Genomic DNA, 25108 nt, shown 5'->3' on the forward strand with positions numbered 1-25108 from the left:
CTTGATCAGTGCCAGACTCTAGTCTGATGTTGCTGCTGTGCTTGCTCCCTTGCCTTTCCCTCACTTCTGAATTAGTGGTAAACCACAGTTCCCTGCTTTGGATATTTGGTTACTGCATCTGAACTTCTCCAAAGTGGGGGTGGGGGGAAGCAGATGTTGATACACAGATTGCCCCTTCAATAAGCTACAAGAGGATTCCAAAGAAGCAAAGCATGAGTTTTTGATTCTTAAAGAAAAAAACAGACAGGTGACGTCTTTGGAATTTTATACTACAATACAAATTAAAAAAAATGTGTCCATCACAATATGAAAAATCCACTCAGGATCTTTATTTCCAGGTTGGTAGAAATGAAGTCCATCTCTTGCTCCACTCCAAGCATGCAGCTGAAAAATGCAAGATGCCAGACAGGGACGCATCTGTGTTGTGTCTTTTGGTTCAGAAGAAAATCAAGCTTGCTCCGCCAGATCCAAGACTCTGAATTTATCCAGGTTGTAGAAACAGGCCTTTACCACTCGTCCACCAAAGTACCTTCCATTCAAGTCAACCACCGCTGGAATTCAGACATTAAAATGTACCCATTAGACATAATTAAAGCAGTTTGAAAACTAAAGCAATATTCCTACTTGCAATGAATCTGGAGGGAGGGGGAAGGGAGGCAGGAGAATCGTTGCATCAAGTTTGCTAGATTTTGCTAAGCAGAAAACCAACAGTCAGAGCTGGACAATATTTATTTATATTGTTAATTTTTTATACTGCCTTTCATTAAAACAATCTCAAGGTGGTTCACAAAACATTTAACACAATATAAGACTATTAAAAACTACATAATAAAATATTAAAATGGAATAAAAATACAAATCTAATTAAAAGTTTTTTAAAAACCATACTACAACAACATAAAATACAAAGCAGCAGCAAAAAAGAACATTCATCTGCGACTTATGGGCCCAAGATCCTTTGGTGCTTTACATTTTTAGGTGTGGAAGGATTTAAAATGGGAATTTAATGTCCTGTGTACTCCACAGTCCTCTGAGAAAGGGGGACACACACATCTTGCACCATTCAAGGAAGTGATGAAGACAAGCTCCATCTAAGGAACATTTAATGTGTCTGCCCCAATCAATGGTTTTCAAGGCCAGTTAAAAAACCAATTATGTTATGATGGAAAATGTAGCTGAAAGTACCTTACAGTCTCAGTTTACAGAACTGAGCACTAATTGTTAGATTCTTACCTTTAATTGCAGATTCAACCCTCTCAAACTCTAAAAATATTCTCACAGCCTCATCATCAGGAGCACCTGGAATCTGAACAGAATACACAGTTATCAATGGAGGAACGCTGCAATTATAGAAAGACTGTAAAAGAAGGGTCTGAGGCAAAAATATATGCTGTAAAACCTGGGTCTCCAGATGGCACTGGACTACCTCCATCTCTAGGTGATGATGGGAGATGCAGTCCATCTGGGGACAGGAACCCCTAGACTAGGCCTGAGAGCAGGGATGCTCAGCTTTGGCCCTCCTGCAGATACTGGCCTACAGCTCCCATAATCCCTGGCTATTGGCCACTGTGGCTGGGGATTATGGGAGTTGTAGTCCAAAAACACCTGGGGGGGCCTAGAGCAGGTCTCCTTCAGGGCTGCACCGCTTATTAAGATCTTCGGGAGAGGCCCGCCGGTGACAGTCTCCAGCTCGTCTGGTGGTGGTTCAGGACCAGGCCTTTTCTATACCTGCCCCAAGGCTCTGGAACAAACTCCCTGTTATTGTAGGAGCTTCCCCATCTCTACAAGGTTTTAGAAGAGCACTCAGGACCCATTTACTTTACTTCACCAAGCCTCTGATTAGCTAGAAGTTGGTTTTTATTATTGTTCTGCTGCTTTAAATTGGTTTTTAAAAATGTATAACTCTTTAATCTGGTTTTTGTCGTTTGCTTTGTAAACCGCCACAAGACATTGGTATGTGGTAGTATGGACATGTAGTAAATAAATAAAATAAATACTAATTGTTCTTATTTATAGAGCACCATACATCTTCATAGTGCTGTACAAAGAATGAAGTCCCTTCCCCAAGAGTCTCACTGTCTTCTGATTGACACAAAGAGAAGGGGGATGGGGGGTGGAGGCTGGGATAAACTGAGGAATATGCTATTATTTGATAATCCTTGATCTGTGAGCTCCTGTTTCACAGATCAAAACTGAGTGCTGAGAAAGTTACTGATGGAATGGTATTATTACTCTACTGAAGTGTAATTATAAGTGACTGCTGCTTTTTACAAGAAGAGTTTGCCATGGCCATCTTTGGCTAAATGCAAATAAACCAAATAGATGTACCATTTTTAAAATTTTAAATATTTATCCTCCGCCTACTTTCCAAATGGAATATGTAGTGGCTAACAATGACCAATCAAAATATCCAATAAACACAACAATTAGCAGAATAAAGACAAGCTGATGGTATTAACAGTGGTATTAACAGAGGAGTCATATGCAAGCCAACAACTGAACCCATGCCTCATTGGCCGCAGCCAGAGAAAAAACAATAGTCAAAACCAAACACAATGGAGGTGCCTACACATTGCATTCAAGGGAGAGCAGAAAGAATGAGATGTGATTAGTAATGCATTAGGAGCAAAACTTCTAAAGGTTGCTATAAAAGAGGGAGCCAAATGTTTCCTTTTTTTCCAAAAACAAGGGAAGAAGACCTGAAGGAAGGTCTAATCATCAATAACAATAGAACAGATTTCTGTAGAAAGCAAGGGCATTTCCATGGAAGCTTTTGAGAAGAGACTAGATGAACATTTGCCAGGAATTATGTAGCTAGCAACAGGGGTGTAACAAGGCTGGGGTGGGCCCAGAGACAAAATTTTAAAATGGGCCCCTCGCTGATACACACACACTCACTTCACATGTGACTTGCCTCTGGGGGGCCCCTTGAGCCGTGGGGGGCCCCAGGCAGCTGCCTCCCCCTGCCTAATGGTAGTTACGCCCCTGGCTAGCAACAAACTCTACCCACATTCTGGGAGTATAAAGAGCAAACAATCTACGTGGATCATTTCCAACTCTTAATTCCCACCTACTCAAGTTGCCGACATGATGACTTTTGACCCACTGACATTAGAAACAGAGCAGTTATCCAAACGGGTATTGCATCATTTGGTGGCTCCCGGATCAACAGATACCCGACATGAGAAAGCTCTGGTCAGTGCTATGCGATTCCAGAGTGGCTTCAGGTAGTGTGGGAGTACCAGCTCACCTCTGCGCAATGTTAGCAGAGCATCAATGAGCAGCGTGTCTGCAGAAACACCGTCTCAGATCTCAGCCAGTGTGTTGCTGAGCAGGCAAATGCACATGGAGGGAGAAGAGAGAGTGATTTTCCCTGCTCTCTCCACCCTCCAAAAGTACTTTTTAGCTTCAGAAATATGTCCTTGAGGCTTTGGGCCTTTGTGGCTGGGGATGATGGGTGTTGTAGTCCTAAAACCTCTGGGGAACTGAGAATCCCTGGGATACTGTATGTATGTATGGATGGATGGATGGATGGATGGATGGATTGATTGATTGAAACCTCTTATATACCGCCTCCTCCAAAGACTCTAGGTGGTGAACAACAGCCTAGATTGCTTGATGAAATGTTGTTACACACAGAGAGGTGTTCTAAAGGGGTAAAAAAATGGTGCCTACATAACTAGTTCTACCCATATTCTGTGGGGCAGATTAGTCTCCAGATTTCCAGGGTCTGGGATTTTTATTTTTAACATTAGGCTTCTCCAAATAAAGCATGTACAGATACAGCATCCTCATACCGTTGCTAAGATTTCCCCCTCCCCTATTTCCAAGTTTCACATGTTTATAGGTTGCAAACTTCTGCCAGGGTCTTATGGTCCAGCACCCAATAAGGTGCCTATGAAAAATAGAGTAACGGTCTGGGTTGGAAAAAGATGCTAGCTCCTACCTCAAAGATGACACACTTCCCAACTTTGCCATATTTTTCACATTCTTCCTTGGTTTCACCTTCGAGGTCTTCATCAACCTCCCCAGCACCGACCATATTCTGAAAGGAAGAAAAGAATACTAAGCACGCAGATTCTAGGCTGTAAAGCAGAAAAACAGCTGGGGAGAGGTACTGTGTTGCGCAAACACCATGGGAGCACAGATGTCACATCTGCTGGAACTCCAACTGTGGAATTTCACTGTTCAACCACACCTCCTCATGGAGGATGGGGCTGCAGTTCAATGGAAGAGTATCTGCCTTTCATGCAGAAGGTCTCAGGTTCAGTCCCTGGCAGCATCTCCAGGTAGGGCTAGGAGAGATTCCTGCCTGAAACCTTGGAGATCTGCTGCCAGTCAGTGTAGACAATACCGGGCTAGATGGACCAATGGTCTGTCTCTGTATAAGGAAGCTTCCTATGTTGTGAAATGTGGATTATGAGGACCAGGAGAAAAATCTCTGCTCATGAGGCTCATGGGATGACCTTGGCCCAGCTACCATCTCTCAGTGAGGATACATGGGGTGTGTGTGTGTGTGTGTGTGTGTGTGTGTGTGTGTGTGTGTGTGTGTAATGTACACAACCTTGACCTCCTTGCAGAAAGGGTAGGATATCAATGTCATAAATATATAAATAAAATTCACCATAGTGGGCTTTGCTTCTGTTGGAAATTCTCACCTCACTTTCATTGCTAGTCCCTCCAATCAGCCAAGGAGAAATCAGCCTCACAAAACAAATTAGTCACTCTCCTGCAACCTATGGACCGTGGGCATTATAGTGCCACTCGGAGACTGAAAGTCAGCAATCATGAAATAACAAGAGAACAAGACACACTCAGCACTTACCCTAAGCAAAACAACCTTGGTAGGGCATTTTAATATCTCTGTCAAGGGATTTGAATCCGATTTCTTGGATGCATCTGTTAACCAGGAGAGGGGGAAAGAGTTAATAGCTCCATGTAGACTTCTGAATCATGACTTCATTCCGTAGTCTTATATTAGGTTTTCCTGGCAAAGGAGGCCAGACTGTGTATCTTGCAATTCCAAACAAGTACAGAATTTGGTATTCATTGCAGATTTCAGCATTCTACTGATAGTGTGACTTCCCACCACATGTGGAGGAAACCAGTTTCCCAAAGCTCGCTGGTGTATTAAAAAAAACCAACTCCCTGCAGATAGTAAACCAGTGCACCAAAGGAAGAGTTGGACTTGAACCTCTATCCTTGATGTGCTACGTTTTCTGCCTGCAGGGAATGTATGACATAGGCAATGATTAGAAGTGTTAAATGGGACTGTATAGCTCGATGGAAGAGCATCTGCTTTGCATGCAGAAGGTCGCAGGTTCAGTCCCTGGCAGCATCTCCAGGTAGGGCTGAAAAAGACTCCTGCCTGAAAACTTGGAGAGCCGCTGCCAGTCAGTGCAGACAATACCAACCAAGACAGACCAATGGTCTGACTCGGTATAAGGCAGCTTCCTATGCTATCTCCCACCTGCAGTCTAGAGTCTACAACCTAACTGCGTTCCAGGCGTAGACTCAATCTCAGTCCTTATTAGAAGAGGCGCACACGCGTGCACACGCACACACACACACTCACTCTCTCTCTCTCTAACCTGTATGGATACCAAGACAGGCTTCAAAATGTGTAGATAATGCCAAGTAATCTCTCAAAGGCCAAAGAAAGACTGAGATTCCCAGTGGCCAAGGTCACAGTTTCAATGCTCTGCAAAGCTCCTGATTAGGAGAAGCAGAATTGTAGAAGCAAGAGACATAGATATACGAACACTGGTTTAATCTGTATAATTTAAAGAGGTATGGAATATTTTTGTCAGGGTGTGTATGTGTGTTTAAAAGAACATAGTTCTGTTCCCATTTAGCTATAACCATTAAGGTATCCAGGTAATTGATTGCTAACACTCTTTGACGGACAATTAAACATGTTTGCTCATTTGAGATTCCCAGCTGTCTCTATGTTCAAGGTAGTTAATATTAAGACACAAGAACAGTCAACTGAAAAGAAAAAAAATACAATTAGAGGTTATAAATCCCTCTTGTCCTCAACCCCAGCCATTTCTCACATGTTCTGTACATGGAGATTTTTCCACAGCAGCACTCCTGTAGAATCAAGCACGTACTTACTGTAATGCGCTCTATGTGGGGCTGCCCTTGTACGTAGTCCAGAAACTACAGTTGGTTCAGAATGCGGCAGCCAGGCTGGTCTCTGGGTCATCTAGGAGAGACCATATTACTCCCCTATTGAAGGAGTTACACTGGCTGCCGATATGTTTCCAGGCAAAATACAAGGTATTAGTTATAACCTATAAAGCCCTAAACAGCTTGGGCCCTGGCTATTTAAGAGAATGTCTTCTTCGTTATGAATCCCACCGCCCATTGACATCATCAGGAGAGATCCGTTTGCATTTGCCACCGGCTCGTCTGGTGGCTACTCAGGGACGGGCCTTCTCCGTTGCTGCCCCGAGGCTTTGGAATGTGCTCCCTAGTGAAATAAGAGCCTCCCCACCTCTGACAATTTTTAAAAAGTCTTTAAAGACACATCTGTTCACCCAGGCTTTTAACGGATACTGTTTTGATTGTTTTAATGTTATTTTAGAATATTGTTTTAAAAATTTTAAATTGTTGTGTTTTAAATTTCTTGTTTTTGTTCTTAACTAATGTTTTACTTTTGTTTTTATCTTGCTGTAGACCGCCCAAAGACACAAGTTTGAGGCAGTATAAAAAAAATGTTAAATACATACATACATACATACTGAGGGAAGTCGATTTTTGCAGAACTGCTTGGCTGTGTGGAATAGCCAACACAGACACAGTAATCGCAGAAAAAGTCTTTGTCCCACAATCACAGAACCCATCAAAGGATGTAATATCCAGCCAGAGGACCTTGCAAACAACCCCACAGCATTTCTACTAGACAGTCGCTAAAGTAGATGCCTCCTCCTAATAGCAACTTAAATCTTTCTGATGGTGAAAAGGCCAAGCTGAAATTCAGCCATGAACTTTAATTTCTGTTTGTCAGCCAGAAGGTTCTGCAGCAACAACACGTTTCAAAAGGACAAGAAGAGTAACCAAAGAGCAAGAAACAGCCTTTTCAGTTACCATGAACTTTAAGAAAGGGCTTTGACAGATAAGCCATGGTTAAACAAGTTGCAGGCAGACACAGAGGGGAAATGCAAGGCAGATTACGGGCCGTGGAAGCCAAGAGAGCAGCTAATGATTAACCTCCCCTGACTGTCAGCACCTGGCAACTTGCCCATCTTGTGGGGCTACACGGAGTCGTCCAACTCATTGCCCACTCTCTGCTGCGCGCTGTGGCCGGCCTTTGCCAGAGAGGCACCCCTTTCCCACGTCACCTTTATCGGCAGCATCCCCAACAATGATTTTGCCGCCCCTCTTGCTCGTCTTCTCCACCGACAGGGCTGTGCTCAAGCCTTGCTCGTGCTTCCCGAGCCCCTGGCCCTCGCGGAAGCCATACTTCTGCATGATCTTGTGTGCCACCGTGCCGCTAAAGAGAGAGGAGGAGAAACGCTAGTCACGCACAGAAAGCCCATATATCAGGAAGGAGGCCGGGCTTGCATCTTTTCAGACGTGCTAGCTATCCACATTTGTCCCCCGTTTTAAACATGGGGGGACAGACCAACGTTTTGCTTAAGATACCAAAACATTGAGCCACTGTAAAACAGTGCCACCCAATCCCACTTCCCTCAGGCAACCCAGGAGGATACCATGGTTGATGGTATTGAAAGCTGCTGAGAGATCCAAAAGGATCAACCGAGTTCCACTCCCTCTGTTGATATCCTGTTGATCATCCATCAGGCCAACCAAGGCAGTGTCAACCCCATAGCCCGCTAGAAACCCAGTTTCATATTGGTCTAGATAATCTGTATCATCCAAAACTACCTGGAGCTGAGAGGCCACCACCCACTCAATCACCTTGCCCAACCATGGAAGATTGGAAACGGGTCTGTAATTAGCGAACGCCAAGGGGGTCTAATAATAGCCTCCTTAAGACAAGGAGGTACCCTGCCCTCCCTCAGAGAAGCATGCATAATATTTACCAGACCCTTCCCTATAATACAGATGAAATAAGCCAAGCTGGGCAAGGGTCAAGAGAACAGGTTGTGGGACATACAGTCCAAAGCTGTTTGTTCACATCCTCAGGAGTCACAAACTGAAAGTGATCCAATTAACTTTTAACCTTTTCCTGACACAGAAGCATCTCCAAGTTCCACCTAGCAGCTTTGGAATGGGCAAAACACATGTTTGCTGTCTCTTCCCAGCATTCCTCAACACTGCCCTCTACTGGCACTTTACACAGACTAGCCACAAGCACTCACCCCATATTTGCAAGGAAGGAATTGCTGGGCCCTGTCGGGGACCGAGGTCTCTCAGGTTCATCGTACATGGGAGGAGGAATGGCTGCTTTGGAAGAGGAACCACGAGGCCTTGACTCTTCTTCGTATGGGAACATAGATGAAGCTGGAGAAAGATGGGACATTTAGCATGAAACCAAAGGACCTGTCTGTATGAATTCCTATGCATCATCTCAGCACAAGTTTTCAGAAACTGTGAACATCTTACTGGCATCCTGATTGTGCCAGAATAATAGAAAGAAATCCCTCTGGCTAACCCAGTTAGAGAACCCCTCTCTTTCCACCGTTTCTACATACAGTCCTCAACTTGAGCCTGCAGGTAAATTGAGTAGCAGCCTCAGAACTCTCAGCTCCTCAGAACATTTCATGCCCCTCTCAGTTCTCCTGCCCTTGAATCCAGCATAAAACCCCTTGCATCCTTTGTGACTATACCTTGGATCCAGCATAAAACCTATTAGAAGGTTTATGGGAACAATGGCTTCGATTTTACTGCTATGGGGGAAATGTCTTAGATTTTACTGACAAACATCTCAGTGATGGTCAGACACTTAGTAGCTAAGCAAATCTGGGTAACTAGAAATCTCACGTGGGACTGGGTTCTTCAGTGAACCCCAAGAACGAGCCCTCTGTTTGTTTTTGTGTTTCAAGCCCTTGTGCTGCAACTCAGATCTGGCAGCTATGCAGACTCCCGTGCTTGGTTGTGCATCTCAGCTGCACTCGCAAAGTCCTCGCCCCTTGCCAACTTCTCATCACCCCAATTCAAGAGCACAGATTTGCAGGGGTGCAGAGCTGAGCCAATGACGGCTGCACCCACTCTGGGCCTCTACCACTTGCTCCTATGCCGTGCTGGGCTCAAGGAACAATTCAAAGGCTCGGAGAATGTAGTAACTACAGGCGAAACCTTTGAGGTCTTACATCAGGACAAATTAATACACAACAAGAGGTCCGGCAGGAAATATATAAATGTAAGTGCTATTGCTATTGCTAAATGCCTAGGCTGTACTGTGCAACGAAACAGGCCTAGCTTTGTGTATACCAGGGGTAGGCAATCTCTGGCACTCCAGATGTGATTAAACGACAATTCTCATCATCCCCAGACACAATATATTGTGGTGAGTTGTCGTTCAACAGCTAAAGTGCCAAAGGTTGTCTACCCCTGGTACATACTAATACTCCAGGACACTATTCTCATTCTCTCTGTAGCAGCATGCCATCTGGTGGACGACAGAAGAACCTTCCAAACTCCGCAAAAGCACACACAGCACCCCTTGCACATCCCACTGCCTGACTTCTACATCTCCTGCACTGCCCCGTCCCCATGCGCCCCAGTCCTGTGAACCCCGCTTGTAGCACAGCCTTTCTCACAAACAGCCGAGGCGGTGGCAAATTTGTCTCAGCCGTACCGCCTCAGAAACTCGTACGATAAAATGCTCCCCTGTAAAATCAGCAATATTGCACACACAGAAACTTGGAAGGTCTGGAAGAAAGCTTCCAGCCGACCCTTTCTTCCAGGCATGCTAAATTCTGAGCAAGGATGGGCCCTCAGTTCTGTGAGTCTCTGTCTTTTATCTGACCCAGCCTGACTGCCTCCTCCAGCATGTGGGAGAGCTAGGCCTCCATCCGTACGTGATGGCTAGTGCCCTGCACGAACCAAACGCAACACAGAAAAGTCTCTCTGGAATGAGTTCCCCGGTGGCGGAAGTTTTAAACGTCACTGCTTGCGCAAATGTAAAGCAAACTGAGATGTACGTACGTTCTTTGTCCTTCTCAACCAAAGAGGTAGGCGGTGCAATGGCAGCTCCTCCCAAACCTGTGTGAGGAGTCAGCATCATGTAAAAAGGAATGCAAGAGACACCCAAGCAGCCGAGGCGTTTTCTCATTTGGGATAACAACACATTATTCTGAGGATATTTATTGCATCTACCACGGAGCTCAAGACAGCATGCACAGAATTATCAGTGGGGCGGCCGCAGCGCCCAGGGAGGTACCTGGGGTCGGAAAGGGCCCCCCAGCCGGTCCTGAACAATGGTCAACACCAGTTGCTATGGCAGGTTCCAGACTAGTGGGGGCCACAATGCTTCGGAGCCAGCAGGTGCAAAGTGGGGTATACGAGAGGAATGAAGAGAGAGAGAGAGAGAGAGAGAGAGAGAGAGAGAGAGAGAGAGAGAGAGAGTAGAAAGAACATTGCATCACTTTGACCCAAATAAAGACCTCGTTTCTGCCAGTCTACAGAAGAGTAATGGGTGCCGGGGGTAGGTGGGTTGGTGGGAAATCTATGAGAATCTAGTACAACAGGGCCCCCTCCTTTAAAACACTCATGAGAAAAACAAAGAGCCCTTTGAAGGACTTCAGATCAGGACAGTAGAACACTATGGTTCCATGCCACCGACAAAAGACCCAAAGACCATCTTGTATGACCTTCCTAAACAGATCTGTGATGAAAGAAAGACTGCCTTGTACGTCCTGACCTAACACCTGTCTTGTGTGTCTGACAGCCCCCAAGCCCGTGTTCCTCCAATGCAACCTGTCTCAGCGGCAGGGAAGTCTGAAGGGATAATGGAAAGAGAAGAGCCAGATATTTGGTGGGCCTCACATGGCCCACATCCCCTTTAACGTGGAGACGTCCAAGTCCACCTAACCATGATGGATGCTGCCAAGGACAGTAGGTTATATTCAGAGACTAAGCGACAAAGGCCTCTGCAACCCGGAACTCTCTCTCAGAAGACCTATATTACAAATGATTTCTGCTTCCCAAAAGTGATAAACCCCGATTAAAACCTATCACTTAAAAGCACTCGAGCATCGGATTAAAGGTGTGTGTGTGGGTGTTACAGTAGTCAGAAATGCTAGTGCCTAGGGAACTGTCTCCCTTCAGTACCTCCATCCTGCCCCACATTGACATCAATCACTTAAGCAGCACATTTATAAACTTTTGCATCTGCACAACCAGCCTTACTACTATTTCAATTTTAAAACTTAAGAAACAAGGCATAATAAACCATTTCCCAAGGCGTAAAATCTCTGGCTAGGGGGGCACTCTTTCCATATGCATCACGATGGAATGGGGGGCAGGGCAGTGACATCACTGTGAACAGGAGGATCTAGTCTCCAAGCAGTTGGGGCGGGGGGGAGAAAGAGAGAGCCAGCCCCCCCAATGGAAGTTGGCCACCCTAGTACACCATCAAGTAGTCAAATCAGCAACGAAACCTGATGCATTTGTAAAGGCCTCATCAGCATCCTCTTGATGGTGTAACATTTTATGAGCAGCATATTCTGCAACTCAAGCCATTTCCTTACTTCTTTTCCGTCTTTCCCTTTCGTAATCTTCATCTTCATCGGAATCTGGATCTGGTCGCCTTGAAAATCCACTCGCCTCGTGCCTGTCTTTGCGCCTCCTTGAAATTGAGAACAAAATTAAGGTAAATCCTCTAGCATGGTTACCTATGCAGTATTTCACCTACAAGAACTAATACACACAAATATTTTCAAACACATTCGCTAGATCAGAGGTTCTCATCCATGAGTCCCTAGATGCTGCTGGATTAAAAGTCCCACCGTCCCCAGCTCCAATGCATTCAGTCACTGTAGTGGGGGATTATGGGAGTTGTAGTTCAGAAGCATCTAGGCACCTAAGGCTGAGAACCTCTGCTCTAAATATATCTATATATCATCTGTTTCAACAATTTATGTAGTTGTTATTCTGCTGGATGGATTATGTTAGTGAGCAAACACATTTTAATATAATCCTTGCTCCCCTAGTTCTGGAGGATCAGACCCACTCTAAGTGGTTATCAAATCTAATGGGGAAACGTCATACGGTCGGACTCTCTTCTGAATCTTTAATTGCTATGGGGTTCGATCAAGCTAACAGAATCTGGGAATAACATATTCTATATATTGAATCACAAGAAGCGAGAAGTAAACTCCCTAACTGTACCAAGAACTGGTGGGTCACCTCACTTTTAGCTCCAGCGAGCTATTTTTATAATCTGTCACGGCCAACCCATCAGAGATCCTTTACCATAGCTCATTATGATGTTTTCCCATCAGCTTGGTTGGAGGGGAGATATAAAAAGATACCCTAGCACCTGCACCAGTGTTCTTATGGATCAGATGAAGTTGAAAATTTGGCTCATATACTACTCTGTTGTACATTGTATAGCTTTCCAAGTAGCAAGTTGATTTTACTCCTTTTAGAGAACTTACAGGGAAGATCTATGGATTTCTATGTAACTTATCTTCTTCCAGATAAGACTATATGTATTACCTCTTGTGCTGCTAAATTTTGTGCCATTGCACACAAGATTCGTCGAGTAATGGCAAAGGCTCCCCCGCCCCTATCAGTTGGGTAAGGATATGTTCCTGGTTTGGGTAAGCTTATTTTATCTAAATGTAACCACAACAACTGACAGACTGCACCAACTACATTGAATATACATTTTGTACTATAATGCTGAAATCTGGTCAAGTACCTGAATAAAGATATTCATTCATTCATTCAATATATTCATTTTCTACTTTATATACTGGGATTAGTTTGCTACAAGACTACAACAATATTAAGAACAGGTCTGTGATGTAATTCTTTCTGCCCGAGTGCTGCTGACCCCCCAAAAGTGCAGTAATCCCCCCAAAAATATGCATACAGACCTGCCCTCATACCATGTAATCAACCCAAACTAGTTTATTGCACATTGCTCTCAACATGCCAAGTAACATTACTTTTTAAAAGGTTCAAAATCACAAGTGTTGACATCACAAACCTGCACATGAAAATGGAAAATGGGGCCCTGCATGTTAAGAACTGGATCACAGGCCTGAGTGATTTACAAGACCAAAGATGACTCCAGCCAGCCTGTGTGTGTGTAGAATTCCTCAGCTCCCCCAGACGTCACCAACATAACCAACGACAATTAAGTTTTAACGGCTTACAGCCTGGATAACTCACTTTTCTCTTTCTTCAATCTCTTTCTGCCTTTCCAGCTCACGCTGCCTCTGCCGCTCTTCCCGCTGACGCTTTACTACTTTCTCGTAATCATTGGGGAACATCGGATCATACTCATCAGCCAAAGGAATCAATACATCTCCCGCAGAAAAGCCACTGGGAACAGGGTCCTAAGATGGGAAAGGGGAGAAACTATCCGGCAAAATGGCAGAGAGCAAGAACCCCCCTGAGGGGCTATGTTAATATGTGCCCACTGGTTTGGCTGTGCTCATTTTTTCCTTTGCTATATATCAGCACCAGGGCCCCTCTGGGATCACGGCATGGGGGGAAAGGGGCTTTAGCCATTTGCCCTTGCAAGTTTCAATACAGATAACTAAACATTATTATTTATATACCACTTTTAAACAAGAAGTTCTCAGAGCAGTTTGCGCAGGGAAAAAATGATGCCCTGTCCCCAAAGGCACTCAGGATTTGTGGAGAAGGACAAGGGAGACACCAGCAACAGCCACTGCAAAGACTCTGTGCTGGGGATGAACAGATCACCTCCCCATGGAGGCTGTTTGCCCCTGGAGAGAACCTGAGGGTCTCCCTCTGCCCGCACTGAAGCCCTAATCTGGACCCCAGCTCTTAGGGGCTGCCAGGAAGAGTCAAGCATAGCAGGGCCAAGCCTGTTACTAATGTACACAAATCTGTCGCTTGGCTCCAAGTGCTGTGACTGCACTTTCGCCATTCCAAGAACTTCCGCTCTGAAGCTTGCAGAGGGAAAAACAGCTGCTCTCCTCCGGCTCCCATCAAGACTCTGCTTGCACTAGTACTGCTTGGCAAACTGGATGCACAGCCCCAACGTGCATGACAGCCCCAACCCTAATCCCAACACGCAACCGTGCTGCAAGTTCAACTCGTGTCCAACTGCACTGCAAAGAGAGGTCGGGAAGTGTAAATGTTGCTGCGTGCCGCCAGGCTGAATCTGTAGCACAACTCTCCTGTTCATCACTCGGGAGAGATGCCGGGGAGGGACCATCCTGCTCCACAGCATTCCTGTTTAGGTTGGGACCTTTCATTGGGTGGTAATTTCTACCGCCCATATTACACCTAATACAGCCCAACTGACCTGGCAACTGGTGTGCTTCTGGATTCATTTCAAGATGCTGCCTCTTGCCTAAAATGGCACAAGAGGCCTGGCTCCAATGTACTTTAGTGAGTGCCCCTCTCATATGATCTACACAGGAGTCTTTCTTTTAGGTGCCTGAGCCTTGTGTGGTCAACTTGTCACTTATCTGCCCTGAGCCATTTTTTGGAAAGGCAGTATATCAGAATATCAATCAATCAAAAAAATAAATATCTGGAGAAGGGTCCTATCAGTAGTGGTGTAAGAGCTGTAGAATTTGTTCCTCTGAGCCCCATCAGGAGCTATCCTAGCATGCGTTTTAGGCAGCTTCTTAAGATGTCTCTTTGTAGGCAAGAAACTGGAGACCTGGATTAAAGTTGCACTAATGACTGGGATGTTCTCTGTTGTGGCTGTGTGCAACTATTGTTTCTGCTGCTGCTGCTCTTCTCTTGGGGAGGGGCTGGAGTTCAGGGGCAGAGCACTTGCTTTGCAAGCAGAAGGTCCCAGGTTCAGTCCCCAGCAAGTCCAAGGAGGACTGGGAAAGAACCCCCTCTCTCTGAACCTCTGGAGAGTCACTGCCAGTCTGTGTGTATGTAATACTAAGCTAGATGGACCAATGGTTAACTGAGCAGAAAGCATCTTGTTTGGGTGGTTAATCATATCGAGCACATGTTTTTTGCTGTTGTCTGCCACTTGGAGCATTTTATAGAAATCAGCATATATATTTTATAAATAAGTGGCCGTGATAATGCAAAAACAGGCACAGTTACCGCACTGATATGTCACTCACCCATTTAGGGTTTAATAAATATTCAGCTAAAACAATCACACTGGTGTCATTAAAGTGTCAGTGCGCGGCAGCTGAGAAAAAAGCTAATTCCATGCTAGGAGTCATTAGGAGGGGAATTGAAAATAAAAATGCTAATATTATAATGCCCTTATACAAATCTAAGGTGCAGCCACATCTGGAGTACTGTGTACAGCTTTGGTCACCGTATCTTAAGAAGGATATTGTAGAACTGGAAAAAGTGCAGAAGAGGGCAGCCAAGATGATCAGGGGCCTGGAGCACCTTTTTTATGAGGCCAGGCTACAGCATCTGGGGCTTTTTAGTTTAGGAAAAAATATGACTGCAGGGAGATATGATAGAAGTCTATAAAATTATGCATGGAGTGGTGAGGGTGGACACAGCAAAAATGTTCTCCCTCTTGCACAACACTAGAACCAGGGGTCACCCCATGAAACTGAAGGTTGGGAAATTTAGAACCAACAAGTGGAAGTACTTTTTCACAGAGCACATAATTAATCTATGGAATTCTTTGCCATGGGATGTGCTGATGGCCACCAGCCATGGGATGTGCTGATAGCCACCAGCTTGGATGGCTTTCAAAGGGGCATAGACAGATTCATGGAGGACAGGTCCATCAATGGCTACTAGTCTGGTGGCTGTGGACCATCTCCAGCCTCAGAGGCACGATGCCTCTCAATACCAGTTGCCGGGGAGCAACAGCAGGAGAGAGGGCATGCACAAACTTCCTGCCTGTGGGCTCCCCAGAGGCATCTGGTGGGCCACTGTGTGAAACAGGATGCTGGACTAGATCGGCTTCCTTGGGCCTGATCCAGCAGGGATATTTTTATGTTTGGGAAGCACGGCTCAACTGTAGTCTCATGAGGGTTGTCAAAAGAATCCATGTAGTACCTTTACTGTGGTAGCCAATTTCAAAAGCATAACCTGATCGTGAAAATGCCTCAGCGGTCTCCCCGCAGGAGCTGCCCTAGTTGCTTTCTGCTACCAACTCCACTGATCTATTTCTCATAACCTTATTTTTTCCAAAGTCTGGTTTGCATGTACCTCTGAGTGGTGCCAGTATTACCTTCAGGCCAGCTGCCACATGGGGCGGGGTGTCTACGATCTGTCGCTCATCAGAAGCATTGCCTCGTTTCAGGTCAATCACTGGAGCAAGAACGGTGCTTTGTTTTGTCCTCTGACTCTAAGATGACCAAAATGTATACACATTAAAAGCAGATACTTAGGACAGCTTTACGTTTACACCAATTGTATCATAAACAAAACAAGTTACTGGCAGAAATACAAATCTGCTATTAAGGCTGGATTCACAGGGGGAAATGAAGCTTTATTGCAAATCAGAATTTTTAACATGTTCACCATGCTTTGATTCAAAACACAAACCCCAAAGCTCTTCCATGGATGTAATCTTACTGAAAATCACATCCCTAGCTTTTATCAGGATTCCGCAACATCCCATCTGTGCTTCTACAACTTGAGGCTGACTCTCTAAATACTGGAAGCAAAATGAAGGTGATGAAATGTTGCAAATTACAATACTCAACGCTCCCCCCAAGGAATCAGGGATATAATTCACATGATTCATTCAACAGACTATGGAGAATTGAAGAATGATGCAAGCTAGCAATTGCAACCATGGATGCTGAGAAGTACAATTAAATCTTTCCAGTTTCCTGAGGACAGAACCTTCCAGGTATATCACTGAAAATACCAAGGAGCTCAATGTTTTCACAGTTACTTTTGGAATCCACTTTGCCAAAAAAACAACAACACACCACACTTCCATGTGAGAGCCATTTCCCGGTGTGCTGACCTCCGCACAGTTGTGCTTTTCTCAGTGGTGGGAGGTCCCCTTACAAGAAGCAAAGCCCTCTCTTAAGAACTCTAGGAAGAAAGCCCGGGGAAGGGCTACACTTCCCTGCATTCTGTGCATGCCTTCCAAGAGGGCACAGGGGCTCAAGAGGGCTCTGTATCCCTCAAGGCAGTTCCACCCCACCCCCACCATGCTGGGCAAAGCTCAGCGAGACTGGTCACCTCTGCAGAGCGCCTGCAGGACTATGCAGAGTATTCAGCTTTGGCCATAGCTTCACACAGGCTCACTAAACAATTCGTCAGAGAGCTGCACTTAGGGTTGATTAGAGAAGAGAGACATCACGAGCCTGCAAACCTTACAATTTATTTATCTATTCATCACATTTATATACTGCTCAAACTTTTGTCTCTGGGCAGTTAACATAAAACAATTAATGAAGTGGTTAAAATGACTATGGTAAAATGGGCTCAAGATGTGGGTTATAATATAGAAATGGCAGCCTGGGAAAAATTATGGAAAACTGATTTAAAGTTCACTGCATGTTATGTTTTAAAATAAAATTATTATAAAATGATGTATAGGTGGTATTTGACGGCTAAAAAATTGGCATTAATGTATAAAAAGGTTTCAAACAAATGTTGGAAATGTGGACACTCTGAAGGAACCTTTTTTCATATGTGGTGGACTTGTAGGAAGGCTAAGGCCTTTTGGGACATGATATATAATGAGTTAAAGAAAATTTTTAAAATGACATTTCCTAAGAAGCCAAAATCCTTCCTGCTGGGAATAACGCAAGGAGTGTTTTCTGCAACCAATTTAACATTTTTAATGTACGCTACTACGGCGGCTAGAATAATATATGCGCAGAAATGGAAGAGTAATGAACTGCCTTCAAAAGAAGATTGGCTGATAAAAATTCTGGATTATGCAGAGATGGCAAAACTCACAGCACTGATAAGAGATCAAAATTTGGAATGTTTTAAAGAAGATTGGAAACCATTTTTATTATACTTAAAGAACTATTTCCCTAATATTGATTTTACAAAAGGGTTCGAAATTTAGTAATAATAGCAGGTCGGGTAGATCAAAATCGAGTTTGTAAGGTTTAAGATATATGTTTCGAATTACCGGTACTATTATAGCAAGGGTTAATTCTATAGTTGGTGATTCACGAGGAGGTGTGAGCGGGAAGTCATTATTTGTTTAATGTGATGTAAACGTTAAGAGACTGTTAAAATCAATAAAAATTTAAATATGAAAAAAAAACCATAACACAATTAAAACACATATCAAAAGTTAAAAGAATTTTAAAATCAATCACAAAATTAAAACCAACAAATTTTAAAAAGCTGAGAAAGCTTGGTTAAAAAGGTGGGTTTTTAGATGTTTTTTTAAAATTGCCAGATATGGGGAGGATCGTATCTTAGTGGGGAGCGCATTCCACAATCTTGGGGCAGCAACCAAGAAGGCCCGTCTCTGTGTAGCCACCAGACGAGTTGGCGGTAACTGGAGACGGACCTCCTCAGATGATCTCAATGGGCGGTGAGGCTCATAGTGAAGCAGACACTCTCTTAAATACCCAGGGCCTAAGTCGTTTAGGGCTTTATAAGTTATAACTAGCACTCTGTATTTTGCCCAGAAACCTACTGGCAGCCAGTGTAACTCCATCAGCAAAGGAGTAATGTGGTCTCTCCAAGATGACTCAGAGACCAACCTGACAAAGACTGAATTAGAGGATTAGAACTCAGACACAAGGCTTTGTTTCAATGCACTGCTAAAGAAATCTGAACATGTCCTTGGACCTATGATGGCTATATTGATTTATTGTGGTTAGAGTGCTGGACTGGGACCAGGGAGACCCAAGTTCAAATCCCCATTCAGCCATGAGACTTGCTGGGTGACTCTGGGGCAGTCACTTCTCTCTCAGCCTAACCTACTTCACAGGATTGTTGTGAGGAGAAACTCAAGTATGTAGTACACCGCTCTGGGCTCCTTGGAGGAAGAGCGGGATATAAATGTGAAAATAAAATAAAAATAAAAAAAATTTTGATTCAATTTCTATACCACCCTTCCAAAAATGCCTCAGGGCAGTTTACACAGAGAAATAATAAATAAATAAGATAAGATAAATAAGATGCAACTCTATATGCAACTCAATAGTGTAATACAGTATTCAAATGATAAACAACTACAAGCATGCTCTAAATCCAAGTATTTCTGAGAGTTGCTCTGAATTGAAGTATTTCTGAGAGTTGTTGCAAGACTTGTCTGTATTGTCAAAATGGCAGGGGATACCCATGCTTGCTTTATTCCTTTTTTTTAAAATTTAGTACATTTGTATACCACCCCATACAAAAAGTCCCTTGGTGGTTCACAATATAAAACCATTAAAACAGTAGATTCCAGGGTATACCATATGCATCAAGATTATGCCCTTGTGGATCTGGTAACGTTGAAACAACTGTTCATGTTCTTCTGTATTGTGATTATTACAGAGACATAAGACGCCAACTAATTGCCCCACTTTTGATTAATTTTCTAGGTCATGGAGATGATTTTTATTTAAACTATTTGTTCACTAATCCCAATTCGGATGCTATTCACATTGTGGCCAAATATTGTTATATAATATGCCAAATGCATATAAATGTAGTCTGACTTTATATTATTCAATTATTATTATTTATTTACACAGTCAGACAGGTGTTATTGACTGGTATGTTTTATCCAGACATCAAGTCCTTCCCAAGGACCTCGGATGGCTGAATTTTATTGTCAATGTTGCTGTTGTTGTTATAGATATCATCGCAGAATATAGGCTGTTCCCAGTAAAGCTGCTTTTTGTAATTGGCTGATGGAGATTTCTGTGGCCCCTATGGTGTTGAGGTGCTCTTCAAGGTCTTTTGGAATTGCACCCAGGGCGCCAATTACCACTGGGATGATTTGGGTCTTTTTCTGCCACAGCCTTTCAATTTCAATTTGTAGATCTTTGTATTTGGTGATTTTTTCTATTTCTTTTTCTTCTATTCTGCTATCCCCTGGTATTGCTATGTCGATTATTTTGACTTGTTTTTCTTTCTTCTCGACTACAGTGATATCTGGTGTATTGTGTGGCAGATGTTTGTCTGTTTGTAGTCGGAAGTCCCATAATATTTTTACATCTTCATTTTCTTCAACTTTTTCAATGTTATAGTCCCACCAATTTTTGGCTACAGGTAGCTTGTATTTTTTGCAGATGTTCCAGTGTATCATCCCTGCTACTTTGTCATGCCTTTGTTTGTAGTCAGTCTGTGCAATCTTTTTACAACAGCTGATTAGGTGGCCCACTGTTTCATCTGCTTATTATTATTATTATTTTCTTATTTGTTTTATATTGTTGTATTGCTGGTCTACGACCGAAATAAAGTTTTACTTACTAACTTACATTAAAATAGTAACATAACTAAAACAATTCAAATACAATAAAACTCTAAAAACTGAAGTTTTAAATCTACAAACTGAAAGCCTAACTTTTTTTGCATTAACTCTTAAAACAAAGCATCTTATTTTAAAACTAGCTGGCCTGGTGCAGAGCATCTGCACCCCTAGATCTCCCTATCTTCCCCACCCCCATCTTCATTTCGTGGCACCCCCCCCCCCCCCATCAGCCTGTTTGTGCTCCCTCGCCCATCAGCTGGGCCACTGCTTCTCCATTCTCCTGGCCAGCAGTTTCTTTCTGCCCATCCCCATCGCTAACTGGCAGCTTGCTCCCAAACTCTCACAAAAGCTGCCACGCATGGGATTAGCAACGGGGTACATTTAGGAGAATTAGAGAGAGAGAAGATACTGCCATCTTAGCAGTCAACCACAGATACTGCATTTCTACCAGACTTTTAACTATATACCTTTGCTTGGGTGAGAGCAGCTTTCTTCACTTGCAACTGAGATTGCAGGAGTTTGAAGTTTTTGGACCAGCCTTCTGTTTTGGAATCACTTGTTTCCACTCCCAGGTCATCATAGAGAGACATTTTCTTTTCAGTTCAAAACTAAACAAGAAAAAAAATGTAATTTGAATAAAGGGGGACAATACTAGAATACTGGACTAGGCAACCTTAGCTCTCCATCTGTTGTTAACTACAACTCCCATTATCCATCGACACAATTTATTGTGATGGGGGCATGATGAGAGTTGTAGTTCAACAGGTGGAGAGCCAAGGTTGCCTACCCCAAGATAATCACTCAGATTTTCCGGCATTGCTAATTTCTTTTGAAGGCTATAGATTTTAAGCATTTATTTTAACGTTGCCATGACTCATCCTATTTTAACTGAATACTTAACAATTCATTACTTTGTGTAAACAGTTGTTAAAGGAGTAGGTCTACAACAGGCCTCAGTGTTCAGACTCTGCATCTCAGAAAGGCTCTGTAATATGCATCTGACAAACTGGGCTTTGGCCAATGCAAGCTTATGCCACAATACGCGTATTTGCCTTGAAGTCACCACAAGGAGAGCTGGTCTTATGGTACCAACCACTAAGCAGGATCTGCCTTGGTTTGCATCTGGATAGAAGACTATCCTGTGAGTGCTATAAGACAGGGATTCTCAACGTTGGGTCCCCAACATTGGACTTCAACTCCCATAATCCCCATCTGGGGACCCAACGTTGAGAATCCCTGCTATAAGATTTTCCCCTTAGGGGATATAGCTCACTGGAAGGGCATCTGCATGCTTGCATGCAGAAGGCCCCAGGTTCCATCCCTGGCAGCAGCTCCAGGTAGGGCTGGGAGAGACTCCTGCCTGCAACCTCAGAAAGCTACTGCAGTCAGTGTAGGCCAGGGCTGCTCAACTTCAGCCCTCCAGCTGTTTTGGGTCTACAGTTCCCATCGCCCTCAGCCATGGTGGCCAATCATCAGGGACTATGGGAGCTGTAGTCCAACGTTTGCAAGAGGAACAAAGTTGTACAGCCCTGGTGCAGACAATCCTGAGCCTCTGACTCAGTATAAGGCAGCTCCCTCTGATCCTTTTTCTCTTGACCATTTTTGCTGCAACAGACCAACTCAGCTGCCTGAGGTCACCATCAACTGGTGCAAACTGCACGGCTAGATTTCTGGTTCCAAAAATGCTTTTTTCTTCACTGCAGTTTTCTTCCAAGAAGAAATAAGACTAATGGTCTGATTCTATACCTGCCTACTTAACAGTAACACTCGAGCCCTATTCGCACACTACACTCAATGCATAAACAATCTATGTATAGTGTGCGCATGTACCAATCTATACGCAGGTACAATTATTCACATGTTATGTTTAATACACACACAGCAGTGCACTTCCTATCTGTACCCTGCATCTGAGGGGGCCTGTGCCCAGGTTCGTTTTTAAATGAATCCAGGTACGTCAACATGTATACAGACACCAGCATATAGGTACAACATAATATCTGAATGGGCTTTCATTAAACCCATTTCTCAGTAATCCTAGATGAAACTAGGTTATTATATAATTCTTTATTTGCAAGCTGTTTTGAGCTCTCTGGAAAATGCCATTAAGTGGCTTAACAAAATAAAATATATTTAAATTGTGCAGTCACTATAGCATCAATCAATCAATTAATAGCTGCCAAAAGTGCATCTTAGTTCTATTTTATCAGGCCCTTCCTCTAAGCTCAGGGTTTAGTCTCACCCTTCTTATCCTACTAATAATCCAGTGAAATTGGTCAGATTGTGAGTGGCCCACCCAGAAAGCATGATCTGCCATCTTAAGGAGGGACTGAACTCAAGTCTTCTCGGGTTAAGCTGCAGTCCTGTATATAGTTACCTGGAAGCGCCTCCCATTTAACTTGATAGGACTTGCTTCTAAGTAGATATGCAAAGGATTTGACTACAAGCCCAACACTTTGTCTACTATACACACCTGTTCACTCTTTCCCCCTAATACAAGGATGTTAACAGGATACAGGACAGAGAGCAGACCTCAAAAAGGTGCTCAAAAAGTACTGTTTTATATTATTTGTGTTAGGCATTTTAAAAAATGGAAATATGTCTGCAAATAAATGCTGTTTCTTTCTAAAGAAACAGAGCTATGTTGGAACTTCTATCAGAGGAACAAGACTGGTGCAAAGTATATATCTCAGCCTAACCTACTTCACAAGGTTGTTGTGAGGAGAAACTTAACTGCTCTGGGCTCCTTGGAGGAAGAGCGGGATATAAAATGTAATAATAATAATAATAGTAATAATAAATAATACTGATGGCTCTCAGACTGTACAGAGAGACAGAGTTTTTGCTGCATTTGTTGTTCTCGAGTTAAAGAAAACCACATGGTTCTGTGGTCGCCCCATGTGGTCGCCAGGAGTCGACACTGTCTCAGTGGCACAACTTTACTTTTCCAACTAAATGACAGGTTGAGTATTATGTCGGCCGAACTGATTGCTCTTATGTTGGCCCTGGAATGGGCTACGGGATTGTCCCTGTAGAAATTTTATTCCCAATCTGCACTGCTTGGAATCCAGAAGGGTGGTTTGGAGTAGGCACCTTCCCTGGTTGTTGAATTTTGGAATCTCAACAAAGATATGAGATCTTGGGATGTTCTGATAAAATTTCGATGGATTCCTGCTAATGTGGGGATCATGGGAAATGAGAAGGTTGACTCTATGGCCAAGGAAGCCTTGGAGAAGGAGTCCGTTGATTTTGAATTTCCACTGTCCTGGTATGTGAAGCTGCTGAAAACTGAATGGCAGCATAGATGGGACATGGACCATGCAGGACATCATTTTTATGAAATTTTTTCAAACCTCCCAGAAATGAGTTGCCTGGACTCTTTTCATAGAACTCTGCAAGTTGCTAAACTGAAGACTGTCTGAACATTGTGGTCTGTGTGAAAAACTGTTTTTTACTTGTTAAAGTAACAGGATATAAGTGTCAAAATAAATAATAAAAAGAAAGAAAGAAAGAAAGAAAGAAAGAAAGAAAGAAAGAGGATACTTTGTGCTCCATGTGTGGCCTCCCTGAAACTGCTGGTCGTGTCCTATGGGAATGTAGGAGATACTGTGAAGGTTGTATTCAATTTTTTTAGATTCTGCAATTACTGGGCTTTAGGGACAGTTTTTAGAGCCAGGGAGGTTCGGAAGCAAGTCCTTAAGTCCTTGCAGGATTTTCTTCGTGACTCAGATTTATATGAAAGACTTTAACAGTGGGTCTTGAACAATCTGTAGTTTCTTGGCAGTTATGGCCCTTATTGGGCTGCTACGCCAATAAACCCTCACAAGAAGAAGAAGAAATAGAGCTCTTTCAAAAAGAAAGAAAGAGCAGACCATTCATTCATTCATGGAATAGGAGAGGTCTCTGTGTTGCTCTATAGAACCTCCATGTTCACAGGCAGTATACCTACAGAAGTGGATGCCTGTGAGGTCCCCAGAGGCATCTAACTGGCAACTGTTGGAATCAGGATGCTGGACTGATCGAGCAGGGCTGCCTCCCAAATCAACTTACCCCAAAGCCCAACTCTCTGACTTGGCAGCAGTGACCCCTCCTCACCATGGGCGGCGATGGTCTGGCTAAAGCTATTTCCTGGTGACTGAAAGGCGCTCTACACATGGTCAGGAATACTCCCTACAGGCATCCGAACTAACACCCCCACACACTGCTGAATCAAGCCCCTATACATCCCCCTTTAAAGCAACCCCAAAAAGAACCGCCGCTTTCTCGTCATCCTTTAAAACCACCCCAGGGCCCTCCCAGGAAGTGAAGGCCTTCTCACCCTTCCGTGCAGGCCACAAGCCGGGGCCTCGCGTAGCACCCGACGCGGAAGAGGCGGCCTCCTGGGCGGCCAGGGTGAATCCACGCGTCACGGACAGCAGGAACCAATCAGCCTCTTCCTTCGCAGCGCCTGCCGAGTGGCTGCTTCTATCTCGCTCTCTCCAGCGGCCCGAGTCCACTGTTACGCAAACTCCGTAACGGCCAGCGGGAGGAGCTAGGCGAAAGATACCTCTCTTCGCAAAGAGGGGAAGCTACGCGAACTGCGTAAGCAAGAGAGATAAGGTTTCCTACCGAGCGCGCTGTGCCAAAGCCTCTTCAGTTGTATTCGCTATCAGG

At 43.9% G+C, this 25108-nt stretch overlaps 1 protein-coding gene across 2 annotated transcripts; it reads right to left on the bottom strand.

Moving 5' to 3' along the window:
* Positions 1-248: 248 nt before the first annotated feature.
* On the bottom strand, positions 249-25021 carry RBM17 (RNA binding motif protein 17). 2 transcript variants are annotated; one of them, XM_053255165.1, is made up of 12 exons: positions 24774-25015; positions 20923-21063; positions 16292-16408; positions 13315-13481; positions 11664-11761; positions 10120-10176; positions 8331-8472; positions 7347-7498; positions 4826-4899; positions 3947-4045; positions 1234-1306; positions 249-551 (listed from the first exon to the last, which is right to left on the bottom strand). In XM_053255165.1, the coding sequence occupies exons 2-12, from the start codon at positions 21043-21045 to the stop codon at positions 448-450; spliced, it is 1206 nt and encodes a 401-aa protein (XP_053111140.1). In that variant the 5' UTR covers positions 21046-21063; positions 24774-25015; the 3' UTR covers positions 249-447. The 2 variants fall into 2 exon arrangements, with proteins under 2 accessions (XP_053111140.1, XP_053111141.1); XM_053255166.1 differs by lacking the exon at positions 10120-10176 and having other exon boundaries at positions 24774-25021.
* Positions 25022-25108: the final 87 nt, after the last annotated feature.

Source organism: Hemicordylus capensis, chromosome 5, assembly GCF_027244095.1.
Source record: "Hemicordylus capensis ecotype Gifberg chromosome 5, rHemCap1.1.pri, whole genome shotgun sequence".
NCBI classification, from domain to species: Eukaryota; Metazoa; Chordata; class Lepidosauria; order Squamata; family Cordylidae; genus Hemicordylus; species Hemicordylus capensis.